The 23,028-nt window shown below is 35.1% G+C and overlaps 1 protein-coding gene across 3 annotated transcripts in view; it reads right to left on the bottom strand.

Annotated features, from left to right (window-relative positions):
• Positions 1-23,028, bottom strand: part of MXI1 (MAX interactor 1, dimerization protein) — a 91,798-nt gene that overhangs the window by 42,777 nt on the left and 25,993 nt on the right. For 2 of the 3 annotated variants that reach the window (XM_061162610.1, XM_061162612.1), the window contains exon 3: positions 7,496-7,525. The exons of the other annotated variant lie outside the window; for it this stretch is intronic. In XM_061162610.1, coding sequence (XP_061018593.1) covers positions 7,496-7,525 — 30 coding nt within the window. The remainder of the gene's footprint in view (positions 1-7,495; positions 7,526-23,028) is intronic. 3 annotated transcript variants of the gene reach the window in all.

The following is a 23,028-nucleotide window of genomic DNA, read 5'->3' as shown; positions in this document are numbered from 1 at the left end:
TATGTAAAGAATGAAATGTAAGGAGGAATAAACAGTAGCAGTTAACAGAAAATAATAATCTTTTTTCTTTGTATGGTTTCTTAGTCTCCTCTTTCCCTTTCTATTCCCAATTCCATCAACTGAATACTGATTCTTATATCCTTCTCCTACCTGGGCTATTTCAAAAATATCCAAACTAGTCTCCCTGCTTCCATAACTAGTGTACGTGTGTGTAAGTGTGCACACATGCACATGCATGCATGTGTGTGTGTGTGTATGTTTTGATCAAAAGCCTCTAAAACTCACTACTACCAACAAAATAAAATCCAAATTCCTTGCTTGACATTCCGTAACACTGCAGCCTAATATCAAACCACCTATCTGGCCTCACTTCCCACTACTAATGTGATAGACTGTGTTGTTGTTGTTCAGTCGCTCAGTTGTGTCTGACTCTTTGCGACCCCATGACTACAGCAGGCCAGGCTTCCCTGTCCTTCACGATCTCCCGAAGCTTGCTCAAATTCATGTCCATTGAGTCCGTGATGCCATCCATCCACCTCATCCTTTGTCACCTTCTTTTCCTCCTGCCCTCAATCTTTCCCAGCACCAGGATCTTTTCCAATGAGTCGGCTCTTCACATCAGGTGGCCAAAGTATTGGAACTTCAGCTTTAGCATCAGTCCTTCCAATGAATATTCAGGGTTGATTTCCTTTAGGATTGACTGGTTTGATCTCCATGTAGTCCAAGGGACTCTCAAGAGTCTTCTCCAACACCACAATTCAAAAGCATCAGTTCTTCAGTGCTCAGCCTTCTCTATGGTCCAATTTTCACATCGATACATGACTACTGGAAAACCAATGACTTTGACTATACAGACCTTTGTTGGCAAAGTGATGTCTCTGCTTTTCAATATGCTGTCTAGGATTGTAATAGCTTTTCTTCCAAGGAGCAAGACTCTTAATTCATGACTGCAGTCACCATCTGCAGTGATTCTGGAGCCCAAGAAAATAAAATATATCACTGTTTCCACTTTTTCTCCATCTATCTGCCATGAAGCAATGGGGCTGGATGCCATGATCTTCGTTTTTTGAACATTGAGTTTTAAGTCAGCTTTTTCATGAATCTTCTCTTCACCCTCATCAAAAGGTTTTTAGTTCCTCTTCACTTTCTGCCAGTAGAGTGGCATCATCTGCATATGTGAGATTGTTGATATTTAACTTAGTACTATGACTATGTTAATCTTGTTAGCATGTGAAATGAACACAACTGTAAGGTAGTTTGAACATTCTTTGGCATTGCCTTTCTTTTGAACAAGAATGAAAACTGATTTTTTGCAGTCCTATGGCCACCATTGCATTTTCCAAATTTGCTCTTACTCTACTCTTTCACTCTATAAGGTCTACTCAGTTTTTCCTGGACAGAGCTTATGACTTGCTGCTTCCATGGCTCTGAGCCCTTCCCTTAATCTTTCCTTAAATTCGAAGTCTCTTTTTTCTTCATGGCTCAAGATACATTCTCCTTTACTATCCAGGCAGTAGCTGTTCTGTTTAACTATAACCATAGCATTTTACATCATGACCCACAATATACAAGTTTCACAAATCTACATTTACCTTTACTTCAAGAAATGCTCTTTGGTATTTCCTATTCTATTCTATTTCTTTTTCAAATGACTCACTAAAATGACTGCACAGACTACTTAACGGGTTTCAATTTTCAGTTTAAAAAACATTTTTAATGCATCTTTCTAGACATGCAGTGGTAACTTAACCAAATCCTAGTATGAGGAAACTTATAACTATCAAACTACAGTGGCCTTAATTTTAATAGTACATGCATGCATGCTAAGTCACTTCAGTCATGTCCAACTCTGTGTGACCCCATGGACTGTAGCCCACCAGGTTTCCCCTGACCATGGCATTCTTCTCCAGGCAAGAATGCTGATGTGAGTTGCCACGCCCTCGTCCAGGAGATTTTTCCCAACCCAGGGATCAAACCTGCATCTCTTATGTCTCCTTCATTGGCAAGCAGGTTTAAAAAAAAAAAATTTTTTTTTTTACCACTAGTGCCACCTGGGAAGCCCAATCTTAATGGTAGGACAGGGTATTTTATATACCACTTTATCTACCATGATGCCAAACACAGTATTTATTAATCCTTACTGAAGAGAAAGACTATTTGCAATCAGACAGGATCATGATTAAGACTGTTTTGTGTTCCCATCATTTTGTTTCAAACTGTAGTTATGATGGTCAAAATGGTTAGTTTTCAACAACACTTTGATCTATTCTTTCTGCTCTCCTACCTTACAGGATTAAATAATGGTTTTGCAAGGTGAGAGAACACAGTAAGTATTCAACAAACACTCCTTTTCACCTTTTCTGCAGAGATATGAGAAAATCTCTATATGGAGGACACCTACTACCATTCATTGGGCATGCTTCTCTTTTATCACAGATACTTGGGTACTTCTGCTCTGCCTAGGAAGGCATTAGAACTCCAGTGTCCTCATGTGGCCCTTTTAGATTTGCCAAAGTTGGGATAAGAGTAAGCCTTTTGTTTCAATGGAATGACAGTTATTAAGGTTGAATGGCCTCTCCTGCTGTCAGCACTAAGGTACTTGACCATTAAAGTTCTATTAAAGTTCTTGACTCTTTCAAAAACATCTTCAGTAATTTGAATTAAGAAAATGAAAAAGCAATGAAGGGATCTAAAATCTGTACTGAATGGTTTCTTCTCTGGTAAAGGACCCAACTTTTAAGATAGGCCAATGGGGCAATGTAAATTCCTAATTCTCAAATCTCAAAGACTCAAAGGTAAAATTAATTTTATCATGAGATGATTCCCATAGGCTCCTGAGGAATGCAAAACATCTACAGGCATTTTACTTCCACCTTCTGAGTCTGTTATGACCCACTGCAGGTCTAGGGAGACAAGGCAAATACACAACAAACAAATGCTCTCTATACCACCTAGACCAGGCTCAGGCTTTTAGGCAGAAATAAGCCTCCAGGACCTATCCAAGAAGGAATCTGAATTTCTTTATCAGGTCTGAAACTTCCTAAAGGCTGTAGGCATCCTGGGGTAACTGTGGGCCAGAACAAACTACTCTGTGCTCCAGACCCTCTGAAATCTGGAAGTATGAACCTCAGCATTTGTTGGCAATTGTCTCCTCAAGGCCAGACCCAGGGCTTCAGCAATGTTAGGGCTTTGTTTAAGACAGCCATCTGGAATTACTCTATCATTCACTAACAATTTAAAATCATCTACTCTAATTCTCCCTGCATTGCTCCAGCAAAAGACACTAACTCAGAGAAGCTTTATATGCAAGATTTTAGAACTAAGCCCCCCCGCAAAAAAACCCAAAATTTTTGACATAAAAGTATTATATCTAGAATGGCAAAATTTCAAAAATATGAACTGCTTCAGGAATATTTTTTTCAGAATGAAAACAAAATCAAATCACTCTTTTAACAGTGAATTACTCTCATTACACTGAAAAGCAAATGAAAGGTAAAGCTAAAATTCTATTTTAAAAGATGCCAAATCCAGGTTACATTTTTTTTTAACATGTCAAATAAAAACAGCACCTTGGAAAAAAGAGCTATTAAACAGAACTTGGTGGGGCCTTAAAAAGTATAATAACAAACAGGCTTAAATATTAACAATATTCTTGTGCTTTCTTGCTATTTGGCTAAAACATCTCCCTCCACCTTTAAATCATCCTGAGTCTACCAATATTTTTGCTTTTTTTTCGTTAGATCCACTTTTCAGAAGTGGAGTACAGGTTATCAAAACTGGATTCTGCCTTTAGTACTCATCCTCTGACACATTCCACTAAATTAGAGATTTATTTATATTAATAAATACCCCTTTTAAAAACAAATATATCTTGGGGAAAAAAAAGGTTAATTCTATATTACCTTTCAACCTCAAGGAAGAGAAGGAGGGAGGGAAAAAGAACAGGAGAGAAGGGAGAAAGAAGAAGACCTAATCTGAGGAAAAAAGACATTAGGACTACCAGAAGAGGACAGAAAAGGACAAGTGAACCATGCCTTAAAGAGGTAGACTAGGAAACCAGCCAGAAAGCCTCAGACCTAAGTAAGTAAAATGGAAACAAAAAGCCTTCACTGGACACAGCAGAGATTATGTACAGTTAAGGCGATAAAAGCTATGTATGTTACACCAGCACTATAGACAAACAAGTACTAGATTAAACAATTTATAAGGTATATCAAAGTAATACTATGGGTGATAAGGTTATCAGTAAGTCAGAATTGATATACCAAATGCATTAAACAAACTTTACACAAAGATTTTAAAAGCTCCATTCCAAACAGTTTACTTAAAGAAAGAGTCTCTTTAGTTTTAAATGTTTTTGCTAGATTTCCAATGAGGGTCTCCCAAGAACCACATTCAAGTAGGTGAAATAATTATAAAAGCCATATGTTTATTATTATTTAAAACATATGGCTCAAAATACACTCTGTGCTCCAAAGGTCAAAATAAGGTTTTATTTTTAGAATCTTCAAAGCTGTCATATCTTGGTCTTTTTGCCATGTTTAAGCTAGCCAGATACTTCTTTTAATATGATAGAAATATAAGGCAGAAAAGAGATTCTTTAAAATAAAGCATTTCTTGCCAAACTGCTTTGCCTCAAACTAGCAAAACGTCTTTGACTAGACTACTGAACTATGCTTCAGTTTTATCCTTCACTTAATATTAAAGCTAACATCTTCTGAATACATGTCAAATGCTAGACACCAAGGTTACAAACTGAACAAAACAGAATCCCTACCTTTGAGGTAGTCAGAATCATTTGACAGAAAGAGACATATAAACAAGTAATTATAAGACTACCTGATTAAGTTTTATAACAGGATATATGAACAGAGCATTGTGCAAATAAAGTAGTAAAAGCCACTAAATCAGCCTGGAGGACTATGCTAAGCCTCTTCAAGAGAATTTGACATTTAAATTCATCTGCAATGAGGCAGTTGGGTTAGTCAATCTGTAAGGACCCTTCTATTTAAAAAAGGGCAGGACAAAAAGTTGAAGGTCATAGAGATCTTGTTTGTCAAAAGGGCTGGTGTACCCAGCTATTCTACTTCTGGGTATTTATCCGAAGGACTTCCCTGTAGCTCAAATGGTAAAGAACCCGCCTGCGATGCAGGAGACAAGGGTTCGATCCCTGGGTTGGGAAGTTCCTCTGGAGAAGGGAATGGCAATCCACTCCAGTATTCTTGCCTGGAGAATCCCATAGACAAGAGAACCTGGCGGGCCACAGTCCATGGGATCACAAAGAGTCAAACACAACTGAGAGACTAATACATACGCATCCGAAGGACAGGAAAACACTAATTTGAGAAGATATATGCACCCCTATGTTCACTGGAGCATTATCTACAACAGCAAAGATATGGACACAACCTAAGTGCCCACGGAGGGATGAATGGATGATACGGTATGTGTGTGTGGGGGGTCAGACAGGAAAGAATCTGCCTGCAATGTGGGAGACCTGGGTTTGATCCCTGGGTTGAGAAGATCCCCTGGAGGAGAGCATGGCAATCCACTCCAGTATTATTGCCTAGAGAATTCCCATGGACAAAGGAGCCTGGCAGGCTACAGTCCACGGGGTCACAAAGAGTCGGACACAACTAAGTGACTAGGCACAGTGTGTGTGTGTGTGTGTGTGTGTGTGTGTGTACATGGGTGTGTGCACACGCACACTGGTGCACATGACGGAAAACTATGCAATCATAAAAAAGAATGAAATCTGCCATCTGTGGCAATAGTAATGAACCTTGAAGGTATGCTAAGTGAAATAAGCCAGAGAAAGACAAATACCTATGATTTCATTCATGTGGAATCTAAAAAAACAAAACAAACAAAATAAAACAAAAACAAACTTACAGATACAGAGAACAGATTAGTGGTTACCAGAGGGGAAGGAGGCTGTGGCACAGTGTGAAGTGGATGAAGGGGGTCAACTGTATGGTGATCACTTTTTAGTGCATACCGATTCAAAATACAGTGCTGTACAGCTGAAACTAACATAACTTAAAAAACAGCTGATGTAAATAATTCCAGTGTCTTGCTTATTAATTTATAACCTCTGTATCCAAAAGAGAAGATTTTACTTGTACGATCCTCATCATCTCTCTCAAACTTGTCCTCTTACTATATTCCTTTTCTTGGTAAATAGTTAATACCATCTAAAACTTAAGCTTCTAGAGCCAACTAATCACCAATTTCTATTGATTATATTCCATACAAATTCTATATTCTGTCTATTTCCAATCACTACCACTATCTCTTACAGTGGAGGCTTCCTATGGCCTCCAAAAGAGTTTTCCTGTCTCTGAGATCTCGTCTGCCAATCAACCAATTCTTTACATGGTAGCCAAAGTGATTCTTTCAAAACACAAATCTGATCATAAGACAATTCACCTTAAAATCATACAACTACTTCTATTGTCCCCAGAAAAAGTCCAAACTCTTCAGTGTAACTGTCAACACCTGGCCTGGCTTGCCTCATGCTAGTCTTTTATACTCAAAATTGAACTTCTTGCATGTGTGTGTGCTTCTAAGTTGCTTCAGTTGTGTCTAACTTTTTGCAGCCCTATGGACTGTAGCACACGAGGCTGCTCTGTCCAAGGACTTCTCCAGGCAAGAATACTGGAGTGTGTTGTCATGCCCTCCTCCAGGGGATCTCCCTGACCCAGGGATCAAACCCACGTCTCTTACATCTCCTGCACTGATTGGCAGACAGGCTCTTTACCACTAGCATCACCTGGGAAGCAGTTTCCTCAATAAACAAAGCTCACTATCCTCTGAAAAGCATTCCAAGATTCCTTCAAGAGAGAATCAGGTGACCTTCAAAAATGTTCTTTCAGGATCATCTGCTTCTCTACCACCATATTTACCACACTATACAGTATTTTAACTACTTATCTGTCTCCCGAAGGAAGCTATAAATTCCTTAAGGTCAGAAATTGCCTGACACATTCTTGCCTTTCTTATGTAAAGCATTACACCTGCCTGGCACTGACATATAAATGGTACTAGATAAAGATTTGTTGAATGCATGAATACATGAATGAATGAAAGAACAAACTGCAAAGAAAGAGAAGTGTCCTTTCACTTCTCTTTTTCACAAAAAGTCAGTGTCCTACAACTTGCCGTAACAGTTATTAGCAACATTACAGAAACCTAATCCTTTACTAAGACCATATTTAAGCCATGAGCCTATCACAATTAACCTGTTTCCAAAGACAGAAATAAAGAAGGCTCAACATAAACCCCAAATTCAAATGAACTTGAAGTGTGTTTATGTCTTCTAGTTTAGACAGCATAAACTTACTACTTTTGGGAGAGAATACACATGTATCAGAATTATGGTATGTTACACATGTAAAAAAAGTTGTAACTACATACGCAATATTATATTTTCACAGATCAAGTGTTGAGTTTGCTTTTTAACATATATGAAAACTACACCTCATCACTGACTCACCGATTCTTTTCCAGCTCATTGTGTGTAGACCTAAAAGGGAGGGAAAAAAGGGGGAAAAAGAGCATTAGCCATGTTGTGTTGCTAAGGCTATAAAAAGGGGGGTTAGTTTAGGTATTGCTATATAAATTCACTGAGTGAATTTAACAATGCAATATATGGACAGAGTTCTAGCTATCTCACTTGTCAAGAAGTAGTAATCTATGTTAATTAAGACTTCAGATAGAGCATTTTCAGTTAACAACTAAATATTTTGAAATTAGAATCTCACTGTTATTTTTAATAAAATTAATATGAGCACATGTTCTCTTGCACACTTCTAGGGTCCTACATTTTACTGGTTTGTAGACATTCTATTAGAAAATTTACTTCAAACATAATCCCATTCTTTTGTTTTTTAAAAAGCAGTGTATGTACTTCCGTGTCTTCTATCTCCATTTACCCACTCTTAAATAGGGATAGAAAAAGTTTTGGCCAGCACAGAAGCTGAAACAGGCTTGCCTTATTGCTAAGTGATATAGACAAATTCAAGCCTCTTTGTGTGTGAAACATAAACCAAAAATGTCATACAAGGAAAAAACAACATCAACAGAAAAGATACATTACTAAAATTAAAAAACACAGTTTTAAAAGACTGGGAGGATATATCTCAAAATGCTAACAATAGTTGTCTTTGTGAATTTTTTCATTTCACTTACAACTATTTGTAATAATAATATTACTTACCATCTACTGAACAACAAGTTGAGTGTCTGCTGAACAGTTAACATACATTATCTCATTTTATCCTCCAAACAACCCTTGTTTTATAAACAAGAATACTGAGACTCTGAGAGGTAAAGAGACATGATCTTGTTGTCCTAAGAGTTTTAAGTTGCAGCCATGATTTAAGCCCATGTCTTTCTTACTCCAAACCCCAACTTATTTTTCTGTTATTAATTAATTTATTTATTTCAAACCCCAATGTCTTAACCACTGAGTGACAAGCAATATTGAAAAGAGATTAAGAGCATGGACTCTAAGGCCAGACTGCCTTGGATCAAATATTGTGTGGCCTTTTAAAAATCTCTTCATTTCTCTGTGCTCAGCTCTATCATCTATGAAATAGGAAAATAACAGTATTTGCCTCATAAGATTGTTATGAGAAATATACATGTTTACACTGAACGACAAAATGTAACTTGATCTAAAGTTAACCACTATTAGAATTTACACTAAGTTCTCCTGAACAAACAGTATTTTTATAACTTAGCATTAACAATAACAAAATTTTATAAAGAAAAATTTAAGTTCCTGTCATCAAAACTGAAACTTCAATCATTTAGTGTATTCTGATTAATGTCAAAAGCCTTCAGAATATTTCATTACTGATTACTATAATCTGATTTATTATTCTAATAGATATTTAATAATCAAGTTTCTAAACTTCAACAGTATTTTTATCAGTCTCATAATTTGTGGAAATTTTATTCACTGTCTTAGTTCAAGAGCCAAAAGGCTTCTTTGAGTTACTGTCTACTGTCCACCTTTTGCTCTTAGCATTATCATAAGGTCCAAGTGACACATGATGAAAAAGACTGATCTTCATTCTCAACAGATTATCTTAATAAGAAAACACCTCTCTCAAAAGACAGAAATTTAAAAAAATCTCAGGATGCTTTAAGAGTTCAGCCAAATTAATGGCAAGGATATGTACAATTCAGAAGAAGATATAAAAACACAGACTTCTTAGTATAACATAAACTCAGACTTCAAAACTCAATTAATAAATTACATCCAAATCTCTACCACATAGAAGTATTTATATAAAGATTTAAGTTCTTTCTTGTTTGAATGAAATGTCAAACTAAATAAGTTAGAAGAGGTAATAGGTATATTTTAAAGAGATTTAAAACAAAAAACATTGTTCAAAATTTGAAAGGGTCATCAGTAATAAAATTTCCCCAAAATAAGACATCCCCCCTTGGTGAGTAAATTTTGGTTTAATTGCCTTTTACTGGGAAGAAAACTCAGAACAAATAAAACAAAAACAATGAAATGCTAAAGTAATAAATGAAACAATCTATTTAGAGAGAAGCATTTACCATATACTTGTTCCAAACAGTACGGCATCCCACATATGGCGTTAAATGCAAAAGATACATAACGCAAAGATAACCAATTGCTGAATTCCAGTATTATACTGAACCTATTATCAAAGCTAGCACCAAAAGAATGTTATCTGAACCACTGCTGTGAACAAAATTAAAACAGCAGGTTTTTCCCACCTCTCTCGGATTTTTATTATTTATCTTCTTCCTAAAAAATATTAAATGATAGCTAAGAATATGAACTTTTCCACAAAACCAGAAAACACATGCCATATCTAGTTATACCACTAGTAAAATTTAACAAGATTTCCAAATACCAAGAGGCAAAATAATCACATATATACTAATCTTTATCATATTGCCATGTTCCTTCAATTTTTAAAAAATCCATCAATATTGTTTACTCCTATTTTGATGACATTTTTGCCTCTAATATCAGGTCAACAAATACTGCACATTTTCAATGTTCAAAACTATCTCAGGTTGCAAGGAATCAAAGTCTCTAGCTGGTAGATTAAGACATATACAGGAATAATTATGTAAAATAAATTAGGCAAAATAAATATACGAAGAAAGGTACAAAGTATTCTGGGAGTTTAAAGGCGGCAATGTTTCCTTATAAATGGGGCTCTCGGAAAATGGGGCTTTAGAAAAGGGAGCATTTGGTCTGGGGCTTACATGATGATTACATCTGCTACTAACGAAACTAGACCTGGTAGGGAGAAGACATTTCAAGTGTGGAAAGGATATAGCACAAGCAAAACAAGCTGAGCTGTCAAGTCCAAAGCAAAACCACGAATAAAAATGGAAAAGAAGTTCTGAGTTTAAATATGAGCCCTATCACTCACATTAGCTGTAGAACTTTGAACAAATTATTTAACTTTTCTAATTAACAGTTTTCTCATTTGTAAAATTGGAGTAACACCACATGCCTTGACTGGGTTACTCTGAAAATTAGAGAGTAATGTAAAAGCATCAGCACATAGTAACCATTCAGTAAATGCCAGTCACTGCAAATATTATTTTTAACAAGACTGAAAATATACTACCTAAAACAATGTTAAACATATTACTTGGGGCAACAAATTGAGAGTTCTCAGTAACACTTGGAATTAGCCTGGAAACAAACAAACAAACAACAATAATGATTAAAAAAGAAACTAAAGGAAAATATGTGTTTTGATCATTTAGTTGACTATGAGGACACTGGAAGACTGAAAGTAAGACAGAGAAGCCGAAGATGTCTAACTACACATACATGGAGAAAATAATGACCCAAATAGTGCTGGCAAACAGAGTGGCTGAACAAATCACATCCCAGCACATGCAGAAGCAACCTTCCTGAGGTTGGTTCCCTAAGCCCACGTGTTCAACCAAGTCTCTCCAATAATATGCCATTAAAATACTCCATTATGATAAATTCCCTACAAAGCTGGAATGTTCTGAATAATCCATCTGGTTAGCACACCTTTCTTCTCCTAACAAAAATGCACCTCTGACAGTAAACACTATCAACTGTCTTCCTTTCAGACACCCTTCCTCTGAATGCTTAACAACTTCCAAGGACAGGGATAAAGACATTTCTATCATTTATCATCAAATCACAGATAATCTTTTTCAGAAATAACATCCCTTTAAGAGACATGGTAACACATTTCCTATTTGAATGGGAGTCATTATCTCAACCAGATCTGTGATTTTTCATTGACTACAACACTGCTCTAATACATAAACTTTTAATTCTTCAGGGTGCAGTTTGGTGGCAGTCAATGAAATGAAGCATAGAATTGCAATTGCACAAAATGGTACTGTTTGGCTCAAGACTAGTACCACCACAGAAGGAAAATAAAAGATTCATTCCCAGAATTAATATTCTCTTCCAACAAAAGAAAAGACCTCCTTCTTTGTTGGATTAATGAGCCAACCCCTAATTTGTTAACATTCTCATTTCACTTACTTTCCAATCCTGAAGTGCCTAAGGCATGGTGTCCTCCTCACAATGAAAAAAACACATTCTATGAAGCTAAATGAGTATTTTCTAACTGTATCCTAAAGCTTATACTTCAGGTCTGTTAGAGGGTTCCGAAGTATATACCTGAAGGGAGTTAAAAAAGAATTAGCTGAATATTTAAACTTCTATTTCTGTTTATTATTCTTCTTAACTTATATACATAACCTTAATACTCTGGGATTTGTAAATATTAGTACAGCAATACACGTATAAAATTATGAATACATACAAATATATTAGGTATATTGAATTTTTTGCTGCTAGTGGTATATAAGCGGTCAATAAAGTTTGAAGAACACTATAATAGAAGAACGAAGAAGGCACTGGCAGTACTCTTGCCTGGGAAATCCCATGGACGGAGGAGCCTGGTAGGCTGCAGTCCATGGGGTCGCAAAGAGTCGGACAGGACTGAACGACTTCACTTTCACTTTTCACTTTCATGCACTGGAGAAGGAAATGGCAACCCACTCCAGTGTTCTTGCCTGGAGAATCCTAGGGATGGCGGAGCCTGGTGGGCTGCCGTCTATGGGGTTGCACAGAGTAGGACATGACTGAAGCAACTTAGCAGCAGCAGCAGAATAGAAGAAAATCATGCTTACTGCCAATAAAGTAATTCTTTCAAAGAAGTAGTTTTATACATTTGTTTCTATCATATCTAAAAAAAAGTTTTAAATATTCTTAAAAAACCATTAATGACAGTAAAACTTGAATACTGTAGATTTTTAGGGAAAATGCCTCTTAAGAAATGTACTCCTCCTCTCATAACAATAACAAAAACAACCACAATAACTAAGACCATAAAAAAGCAAGTGCCTAAAAAGGATGCATAGCAATAACAATAATAACTCTTTCTTACAACTTACATATCAAAGTTGAATATAAGCATATCTTATGACTCAGCATTTCCCCTTGCAAGCATATACCAATCTAATACACACACACATACACACGCACACACACACAGAGACGTTCATTAAAGGACACAAGAGAATACTCCTTCTTTTCATACTAATCAAAAACCGGAAACCCAAATGTCCATCAACAGTATTAGGTTGGTACAAATGTAATTACGGTTTCTGACCATAAATTTTAAATCATTATAACTAGACTCAAACACATCTTTATTAATCAATATAGGAACCAATACCATCAACACATTTCTGCCAATGAAAAATAAGTTTGTTTATTCCTGTAGCATCAAAATCATGTCTCAGGATTTGACAAACTCTTGGAAAGCATTTTCTGCATCCTTCTGGTTATGAAAGCAGTTTTCCTGCAAAAAATTGTCACGATGCTTGAAGAAGTGGTAGTTGATTGGCGAGAGGTCAGGTGAGTGAGGTGGATGAGGCAAAACCTGGTAGCTCAACTCGTTCAACGTTTGAAGTGTTGGTTGTGCAACTTGCTGTCAGGCCATGTAGTGGAGAAGAATCAGGCCCTTTCAGTTGACCAATGCCAGCTGGAGGCGTTTTAGTTTCCAGTGCATCTCATCAATTTGCTGAGCATACTTCTCAGATGTAATGGTTTCGCAGGAATTTAGAAAGCTGCAGTGGATCAGACTGGCAGCAGATCACAAAACAGTGACCATGACCATTTTTTGGTGTAAGTTTGGCTTTGGAAAGTGCTTTAGAGCATCTTCTCAGTCCAACCACTAAGTTGGTCTTTTGATAGTTGTCATATAAAATCCACTTTTCTTTGCACATCACAATCCGGTTGAGAAATGTTTCATTGTTGTTGTGTAGAGTAAGAGACGACAACACTTCAAAATGACAATTTTCTTGGTTTGCAGTCAGTTCATGAGACACCCACTTATGGAGCTTTTTCATCTTTCCAATTTGCTTCAAATGCTAAATGACGGTAGAATGATTGATGCTGAGTTCTTTGGCATCTTCTCATGTAGCTCTAAGAGGATCAACTTCAATGATGGCTCTCAATTGGTCATTTCTACTTTTGATGGCCAGCCACTGCACTCCTCATCTTCAAGGCTCTCTTTTCCTTTGCAAAATTTCTTGAACCACCACTGAACTCGATGTTCATTAGCAGTTCCTGTGCCAAACGTGTTGTTGATATTGTGAGTTGTCTCCTCTGCTTTACAACCCATTTTGAACTCAAATAAGAAAATCACTCAAATTTGCTTTTTGCCTAACATAATTTCCATAGTCTAAAATAAAATAAACAGCAATGTCATTAGCAAAAGACATGAAGTGGAAAATGCACATTAAAATGATGCATAACATAATGACATTTATTTAAGAATGTATTCCAATACCAAATGGCAAATTTCAACAATGCAAAACTGCAATTACTTTTGCACCAACTAACAGAATGGATGAATAAATGGTGGAACATTCATATAATGTAATACTATAGAGCACTGATAATGAACAACTATCATGCAATAACATGGATGAATTTTCATAATTTCAACACAATGCTGAATGAAAAAAGGCAGACACAAAAATACATACTGCATAACTCCATTAAAATAAAGTAAAAAGCTGGCAAAACTAATGGTATCAAAAGAAGACTGGTGGTTACCTCAGGTGGGGCTGACAGTAAGTCTATAATATCTTATTTCTTCACCTTTGTGAAAATTCATCAAGCTATACACTTAGGATTTATATACTTTTCTCTATGTACATTTCCAAAAAAGATGAAAAAATTTAAAAGATAACACATCAATTAAATTGAGTAAAAATCAGTTATAAGTACTAAAATCATACAGAGTAAGTTCTCTAAGTAGAAATCAGTAACAATAAGATAACTAGGAAAATAGCAATACTCAGAAAATAAGTGCCAAATCAAAGAACAAATGACAGAGAAATTCGAAGATATTCTGAATAATGAAAACACAACATACCAAAATTTGTTGGATGTATCTAAAGCAGTACTTTTAAATATTTAGCATTAAATTCTTCTATTAGTTAAAAAAAAAAAGAAAGGCTAAAAATCAATGGTCTAACTTCAACCTTAAGAAGCTACAAAAAGAGCAAATTAAACCCAATGAAATACAGGAAGAAAATAAGAAGCTGCAGGTTAAAAAAAATCACAAAGAAAACAAAGTATCTTCAGTTGGATGATAAAGAAATACAATATTTCAAAATTTGCAGAGTGCAGCTAAAGCAGTGTTCAGAAAAAAATGTTTCTAGCTTTAAATCCTTTGGGGTAGGAGGCAGAGGTGAAGTACAAAATCAGTTCTTCCACCTTTAGAAGGTAGAAAAGAACCAAACCAAGCCTACAGAAGGTGAGTGATGGATCTCAACTGGGGGCTGTTTTTCCCACCAGAAGATATCTGGTCATGCCTGGAGATATTTTGGGGCTTCCCTGGTGGCTCAGCGGTAAAGAATCAGTGTGCAATGCAGGAGTTGCAGGAGACACAGGCTCAATCCCTGGGTTGGGAAGATTCCCTGGAGGAAGACACGGAAACTCACTCCAGTATTCTTGCCTGGAGAATCCCATGGACAGAGGAGCGTCGTGGGCTATATCCCACAGGGTCGCAAACAGACACAACTGAAGCGACTTAGCACGCATGCATGTACAGAGATATTTTTGGTTATCATATGGGAGAGATACTACTGTATTCTGTGAGGAGGGGCCAGGGATGCTGCTAAACATACAATGATGCTCAAAACAGAATTATTTGGTCCATAATGTCAATAGTACTGGGGTTGAAAAACTCTCAAGTAGAGGAAGAAATAAGAAAGCCAATAACAGGAATTAACAAAATAGAAGACAGGAAACTAGAGAGAGTATCAAAAAAGCCAAGAGTTGATTTTAAAAAAAAAAAAGTAAAACTGATGAACCTCTTCAGAGATTAATGAAGAAAAAAGGCAAAAATTACCAATACAAAAATTTCCCAAACAAACCAATTATCAGGGATGAAGGAGAGCACATCACTACAGATCCAACACACAATAAAGGATAATAAGATACTATTATGAACAGCTTTATGCCAAAAAATTCCACATTGAGATGAAATGGACAAATTTCTTAAAAGATAAACATTATCAAAATTAACTCAAGAAGAAACAGAAACCATGAATAGTCTTGCATCTATTTAAGAAATTGAATTTATAATAAAAAACCTGCCCACACACAAAAAAAACCTCCAAGCCCAGAAGTATTCATTGGCAAATTTTACCAAGCATTTATGGAATAAATCATACTAATTCTACAGAAAGTATTTCAAAAGATAAAGGAAATGGGAACATCTCCCAAATCATCTTGAGGATTGTATTACCCTGATATCAAAACCTCACAAATTACACTGAAAAACAAAACCACAGATTACCATTCCCTTATGAACACAGACACAAAAATTCTTAACAAAATACTAGCAAATTTATAGAAACTATCAGTTTTATAATTAAAAAGAAAAAAAAAACTTGCCTGATCTTTGTCTCAAATTCCAAGGACAGAGCTTCTGAACCCTTGAAATTTCCTCAGTTATAGGAATTTCCTCAGTTAGAGCCCTTGGACCACAACTGAGTTTGTGCTAAGGAAATGACTTTAAATCAGGTGCTAGTTATGCCAGAAAGATCAATCATGTAATTAGAGGATTTGGGCTTTAAGCAACTGATAGCAGCCAACCTTTGGGGAGAAGAAGGTCAGCAGAGATGGAGTTCAATCACATGGTCAAGGATTCAATCAATTGTGACTACATAATAACATGGGGAAAAAACAAAAACAAACCTCTAGAATCTAAGGTTCAGATGAGCTTACTGGTTGAGGAATACATCAATCTGCCAGGAGGGTAGGGCATTCTGATTCTCTAGGAAGAAGCCACAAGTTCCATGCCCAGGACTCGCTCAGACCTCACCCTGTGCATTTCTTCATTTGGCTGGTCCTGATTCATATTATTTATAATAAAACTTGAAATCATAAATATAGTACTTTCATGAGTAGTTCTAGTAAACTACTGAACCTGAGGGGACTGTGGGAACCCCTAAATTTGTAACCAATTGGTCAGAAGTTTCGGTGGCTGGGAACTCTGGAACTCATGTCTGGTATCTGTAGTGAGGTCACTCATGTTGGGGACTGCACCCTTAAACTCGTGGAGTCTGCTAACTAGAGATGGTTAGCAGCAGTATTGCAAAATACACCATGATCAAATAGGGTTTATTCTAGGAATGCAATATTAGTTTAAGATTAAAAAAACTCAATCAATGTAATTAACCATATTAATAGAATAAAAAAGAAAACCCATAGTATAATCATAATAGATGAAGAAAAAGCATTTGACAAAATTCATACATCCATTCATGATAAAAGCTTTCAGCAAATTAGGAAAGAAAGAAATTTCCTCAACTTGTTAAAAGGCAGCTACAAAAAAACTACAGTTATACTCAGAGGTGGAAGAATACATGTATTCCCATTATCAGAAGCAAGGCAAAGATGTTTCCTCTCATCAGCTTCTGTTCAGTACTAGAAGTCCTAGCCAATGAAATAAGGCAAGAAAAATAAATATCATACAGAATGGCAAGAAGAAGTAAAAAGAGCTTTATCGTGCTGTGCTGTCATTTCAGTCATTCCAACTCTTTGTTGACCCTATGGACTATAGACCTCCAGGCTCTTCTATCCATGGGATTCTCCATGGAAGAATACTGGAATAAATAACATTATTTAGTATATATTTAGAAAATTCTAAGGAATATGCAAATTACTACAAATAATAAGTGAGTTCTTCAAAGTCAGTTTATAAAGTCAATATACCAAATTCAATTGCCATTTACAACAGCATCAAAAAATATTAACTACTGTAACAAATATTAACTCAACAAAATATGTGCATTACCCATACTATTAAAAAACTACAAAATATTGTTGAACTAGAAAAAAAAAACCCTAAATAACTGAATAAATGGGGAGATATACCATGTCCACACAACAAAAGATTCAATTTTGTTCAGATGTGTTAAGTCCCCCCAAATTAATCTGGCGATTCAATGCAATCTCAATCAAAACTCCAGTAGGCTTTGTTGTAGAAACTGAAAAGCAGATCTGATAATATATGTGAAAATGCAAAAGACCTACAACAGTAAAAGGAACTCTTGAAAAAGAAGAACCAATTTGGAAGACTTACACTACCTTATTTCATGACTTATTAGAAAGACTACAGCAATTAAGATAGTGTGGTATTGTAGTAAATATAAATATTTAGATCAATGGGACAGAATAGAGAGTCCAGAAATATTCACATATATGTGGTCAATTCATTTTTTATGAAGATGCCAAGGCAATTAAATGTAGAAATGCCTTTCCAATAAATGATACTGAAACAATGGCCATTTGCCAAAAAATGAACTTCAACTTTTACCTTATACCGTCTATAAAAATTTAACTCTAAATTAATCTTAGATCTAAATGTAATACTAATATTATAAAACTGCTAGAATAAAAACATTAAGAGAAAAATTTTATGATCTTGAATTATGCAAAGATTTCTCAGGACATAACAAGCATGAACTTTAGAAGATAAACATGTAAACTGAACTTCATCAAAAAAATACAACTTTCGTTTTTCAAAAGACACTATTAAGAAAATGACAAAGGCAAACCACTGAGGAGAAAACATATGCAAACCACATATGTAATAGAGAACTTGTATCCAGAATTTACAAAGAAATCTTACAACTTAATAAGAAAACAACTCAATAATATAAAAAGCAAAAGATATGAACAGAGACCTCACCAAAGAAGATGTATCAGTGGCAAACACACAACAAATGTTCAAAATTACTGGGAAAGTGCAAAGTAAAATAGTGAGATACTATGACACACCCACTAGAATGGCTAAAATTTAAAAGACTGACAATACCAAGTGCTATCCAGGATTTGGAGTTACTGGAAGTACCCTACACTGCTAGTCAGAATAGAACATGGTCCAGCCACTCTGGAGAATAGTTTGGTAGTTTCTTTATAAAGTTACATACACATTTACTATGAGACCCAGAATTCTAGGTAGCTAAGAAAAATGAAAACACATTTCCACAGAAAGATCTGTTCGTAAATGTATACAGCATCTTTTCTTATGATAGCTAAAAACTATACACAACCTAATGTCTATCAACTTGTAAATGATTAAACTTGGTAGATTCATACAATGGACTCAGCAATATAAAGGACTTAACTACTGAGTCACAGGACAACATGAATGAATTTCAGACAATATTACACCAAGTGAAAGAAGTCAGACACAAAATAGTACATATATGATTCCACTTATATGAAATTCTAGAAACGGAAAAACTATAGTGACAGAAAACAGATCAGAAAGTGGAGATAGGAAACTGACTATAGGAGTATGAGATAATAATGCTTGAGGTGATAAAAAAAAGTTCTGTACATACTTGTCTTGGAGGTTGTATGACTTTATACACATCAAGTCACTGAATCATAACCTAAAAATTGAGGAATTTTACTGTATAGAAATTACACTGCAACAAAACAATTTTTTAAAGTTATTAATCTCATCCAGCAATTGGGGCAATACTCTAATCTACCGCAAAGTACTCAAGAATGAGACTAAGACATCATTTCCTTATTCCAGAAATCTAATAATAAAAATTACTAGAAAGTGCATATTTTTAAAACATAAGTTATTTGGAGACTATCTGGACTTTTCATCTACTTAATTTTCTTTCATTTCTGGCAAATGATTAATCTGCTGTCAGTGAAGAGTACAGACAGTCAAATCTTCATCCTCACAACAGGAAGTCAACAGATAACAAGCAGGGTAAGTTTATAACTTAGAAATATGAAAGCAAACAGCAGAAGAAACTGTTAAAATTATTGGAAGCGGCAGCCTCTAGGAAGCAAAAATTGGATGAGGAGAGATGAGGCAGGGGAGTGTTATTTTTCTTTATAAGCTAATTAGTATTAACTTTTAAAGCTATATACATATACTCTTTTTTAAATATTAAAAATAAATGTAAAATAAAAGATAACAGCTCTCTATTCTTAGTGCCAGAAATTAAGATGCATCTAATACATACTAAAGTTATACAATATTTGTGAAATAATCACTTCTTAGGTTAAAAAAAGCAATAATGGAAACCACAGAGAATTGTGAAGATTAAAAATAACGCTCTTAAACGTATTTTCAAAAGTTGAAACAAGACACTTAAGAAGACAAACCACTAATCATCTTGACTGCTTCAACATTCTACAAATCCTTTAAATGGAAAAAATATCAGTGATTTCCTAAATCATTTGACTTCCAAATTGTAATTTAGTATTTTAGGAAGGACTCAGGCATGAAATAAACATTCGGTAGATACTCGTTGAAGGGAAAAAAACCAAGTGGTACCATAATTAATAGCACTACTCATAACAGAAAACCCACAGATCCTAATTTCCATTGTTAATATACTCCATTCTTTGCTACAGTGCTAGAAGCAAACATAGATGTTATACGTGTATCTATTTCAAAGAACCTAACTGTCTAAAGGAAATATATCACATAAAAAAGTGATTAACCACTACAATACTGTAAAGTAATTAACCTCCAACTGATAAAAATAAAGGGGAAAAAAAAAAGTGATTCTCAAAGGGAATAAGGGAGGAGAGGTTGGCAGGAGAGCTGAATTCTTGCTCTGGCTACAGCAGGAGAATGGAGGTGACACTCCCCACTCCTTACTGGTTTATTTCAAGTTTTAAAGGAATCACTGCTGTGGAAATCATTTTGTAATATATGCGTGCCTGTGCGCTCAGTCGCATCCAACTCTTTGTGACCCCACGGACTGTAGCCTGCTAGGTTTCTCTGTCCATGGAATTTTCTAGGCAAGAATACTGCAGTGGGCGGCCATTTCCTACCCCAGAGGATCTTCCTGACCCAAGGATTGAACTCTTGCATCTCCTTCATTAACAGGTGGATTCTTTACCACTGTGCCAACTAGGGAGCTCTTTGTAATGCATGGAAATAGTAAATCACTATTCTGTACACTAGGAACTAATACAGTATTGTTAGTCAATTATACTTCAAAAAACAATCAAGCTCATAGAAAAGGAGATCAGATTTGTGGTTACCAGAGGCCAGGGGTGAGGGGAGGGATAATTGGATGAAGGCATTCAAAGGTATAAATTTCCAGTTAGAAGGTAAATATCAGGGATTTAACATACAACATACATGAAAGTTGTTAAGACAGTAAATTCTAAGAGTTCTCATCACAAGAAAACAAAAATTTTTTTCTGTTTCATTTTGTATTTATATGAGATGAATGTTCCCTAAACTTACTGTGATAATTACTTCATGATGTATATAAGTCAAATTATTAAGTTGTAAACCTTAAATCTATATAGTGCTATATGTCAATCATATCTCAATAAAACTGGAAGAAATAAAAAAGGAATCATTGCTTAATATTCATTCATCCATTCCATCTTTAGTTCTTCTTAGCATTTGTCATATGTTCAAGATCCTTCACTGTTTTACTGCAATAAATAAGACAGGTAATCTTTTTTTCAAAGTTTTACTGATAACGCATTATAAAATTCACCCATCTTAAGTGTTTCTGTAAAAAATCCAATGAGTTTTTGTAAACTTACATATTTGTGTAACCATTACCACATTCCACTTTTGTGGTAATTCCACTTTTATCACTGCCAAAATTGTCCATTTGCAGACAATCTCCATTCCCAGCCCTCATCTACTACTAATCTGTTTTCTGTCTCTATAGTTCTGCCTTATAAATACAAATTTCACATAATGGAGTAATGCAAATATGTACTCTTATATATCTGACTTTGTTTACATACTTTTTTGTGTTTCATCTATTTTATCATATGTATGAGCACTTTTTTTTTTTTAATTACTGGGTAGTATTCCATTGTATAATGTACTATATTTTGTTTATCCACTCACTAGCTGACGGACATTTCAACTGTTTCCAACTTTTAGTGACTATGAATTAATGCCATGACCATGCATGTTCAAGTCTTCCTGTGGGCTCCTGTAGAAGATCTTCATCTTACAGGACAGTTGCCTTATACTTGTTACACTTTACCATTAATATCCAAGTTATTTTTCACATTTGTAAAATGGCCAACAATATGAAGCACACATATTAAAGCATAAATGAAGCATAAATATTAAATTCCTACTGATATTTAAAATGTTTGTTAAAAGAATAAAAGAAACATGTTACTCAGCTATTTCTGATAATATGGGTCTTAAAATGTTAAAAAAAACCACATAATTTTGTCTCCATTGAGTATACCTGTTACAGAATAAAACTATTAAACATCCCTAGACCCATTTCATACAAAGCAATCAATTAAGCCTAAGCTTTTCTAAAAGTCTTCTCAAAATTATGTCAACATTTGGTTTAAACGTTACCTTCAGGTCTACATAATCATGCTCAAAGTATTCGGTCATTCATTTACTTAGTATTTATTGAGTACCTACACTGGAAATGTAAGTACTCTAAAATTTCAGTCTCTTCTCTTATGTAGCTCACATTCCATCATCCATTTTTTTTGTTAAAAGTAAATAAATAAGGCAGAATTTATTAAGAAAATTGCACCTATACGCCATACCTGGGGCACTATATTCTTGCAATGTTAGATAACCACCATGTAACTCTTTTAAAGTACATGCATATGTATGGCTGTCCTTTTGCTGTCCACCTGAAATTTTCACAACATTGTTAACTGGGCATACTTCAATATAAAATAGAAGTTTTTAAAAAGTGTTTAAGTTTTATACAAATAAGTCATTCTGTTTCTTTAAACAATCAGTGGACTAAATACAGTGTTTGGTAAATTCCATTAAAATACAGACTGAGCTTTAAGTAAACACCCCCCCCCCTTGCCCAATAAACAATGATTCTATAGAAAAATGAAATTCAAAAACTTCTTTTTGACATATAACACTATTTACAGAAATGTAACCTGCCTTCCAAAAGACAACTGAGTGGGTAACATGTTAAAATGATAAAACGAAGTACACCAAACCTTTAGAGACAGAACTAGAAATCTACATTTTAAATTGTAACTTACATGCATTTACTGTTACCAACAAGACTATAAAAATCAATCCAAAAGACTAAGTATTAATGACAGTATATTATCTAGAGTTTTTGTGAAGACTGAAGATCACTTGTTCTGTTATTCACATAGAAGACATAGGATTATGGTGACCAAAATTAAAAACCTAAAAACTTACTTCTTGTAAAACCAAGGTAAACTTACCACATTTTACTCTCCAGTCTCTTTATTACATAAAAGGAAAAGTTTCTTAAAGTTCCTCAAAGAGAATCCTAAATTGCCCCTGTCTAATTAATCAAAATGAGAGTAAAGGAAAATCAGTTGCTTTATCAAAATATATGACTGACTAAAGACTAAAAGTATGTTCTTCTATAATTTAAAAATGCTCATTTCAAATGGCTTCAAAGCTCTCATTATGTGGCCTCCACAAATGGTGTTTACATAGTGTTCTC

Source organism: Dama dama, chromosome 15 (genome assembly GCF_033118175.1).
Source record: "Dama dama isolate Ldn47 chromosome 15, ASM3311817v1, whole genome shotgun sequence".
NCBI lineage: Eukaryota > Metazoa > Chordata > Mammalia > Artiodactyla > Cervidae > Dama > Dama dama.
This window is presented reverse-complemented; position numbering and strand designations above follow the sequence as displayed.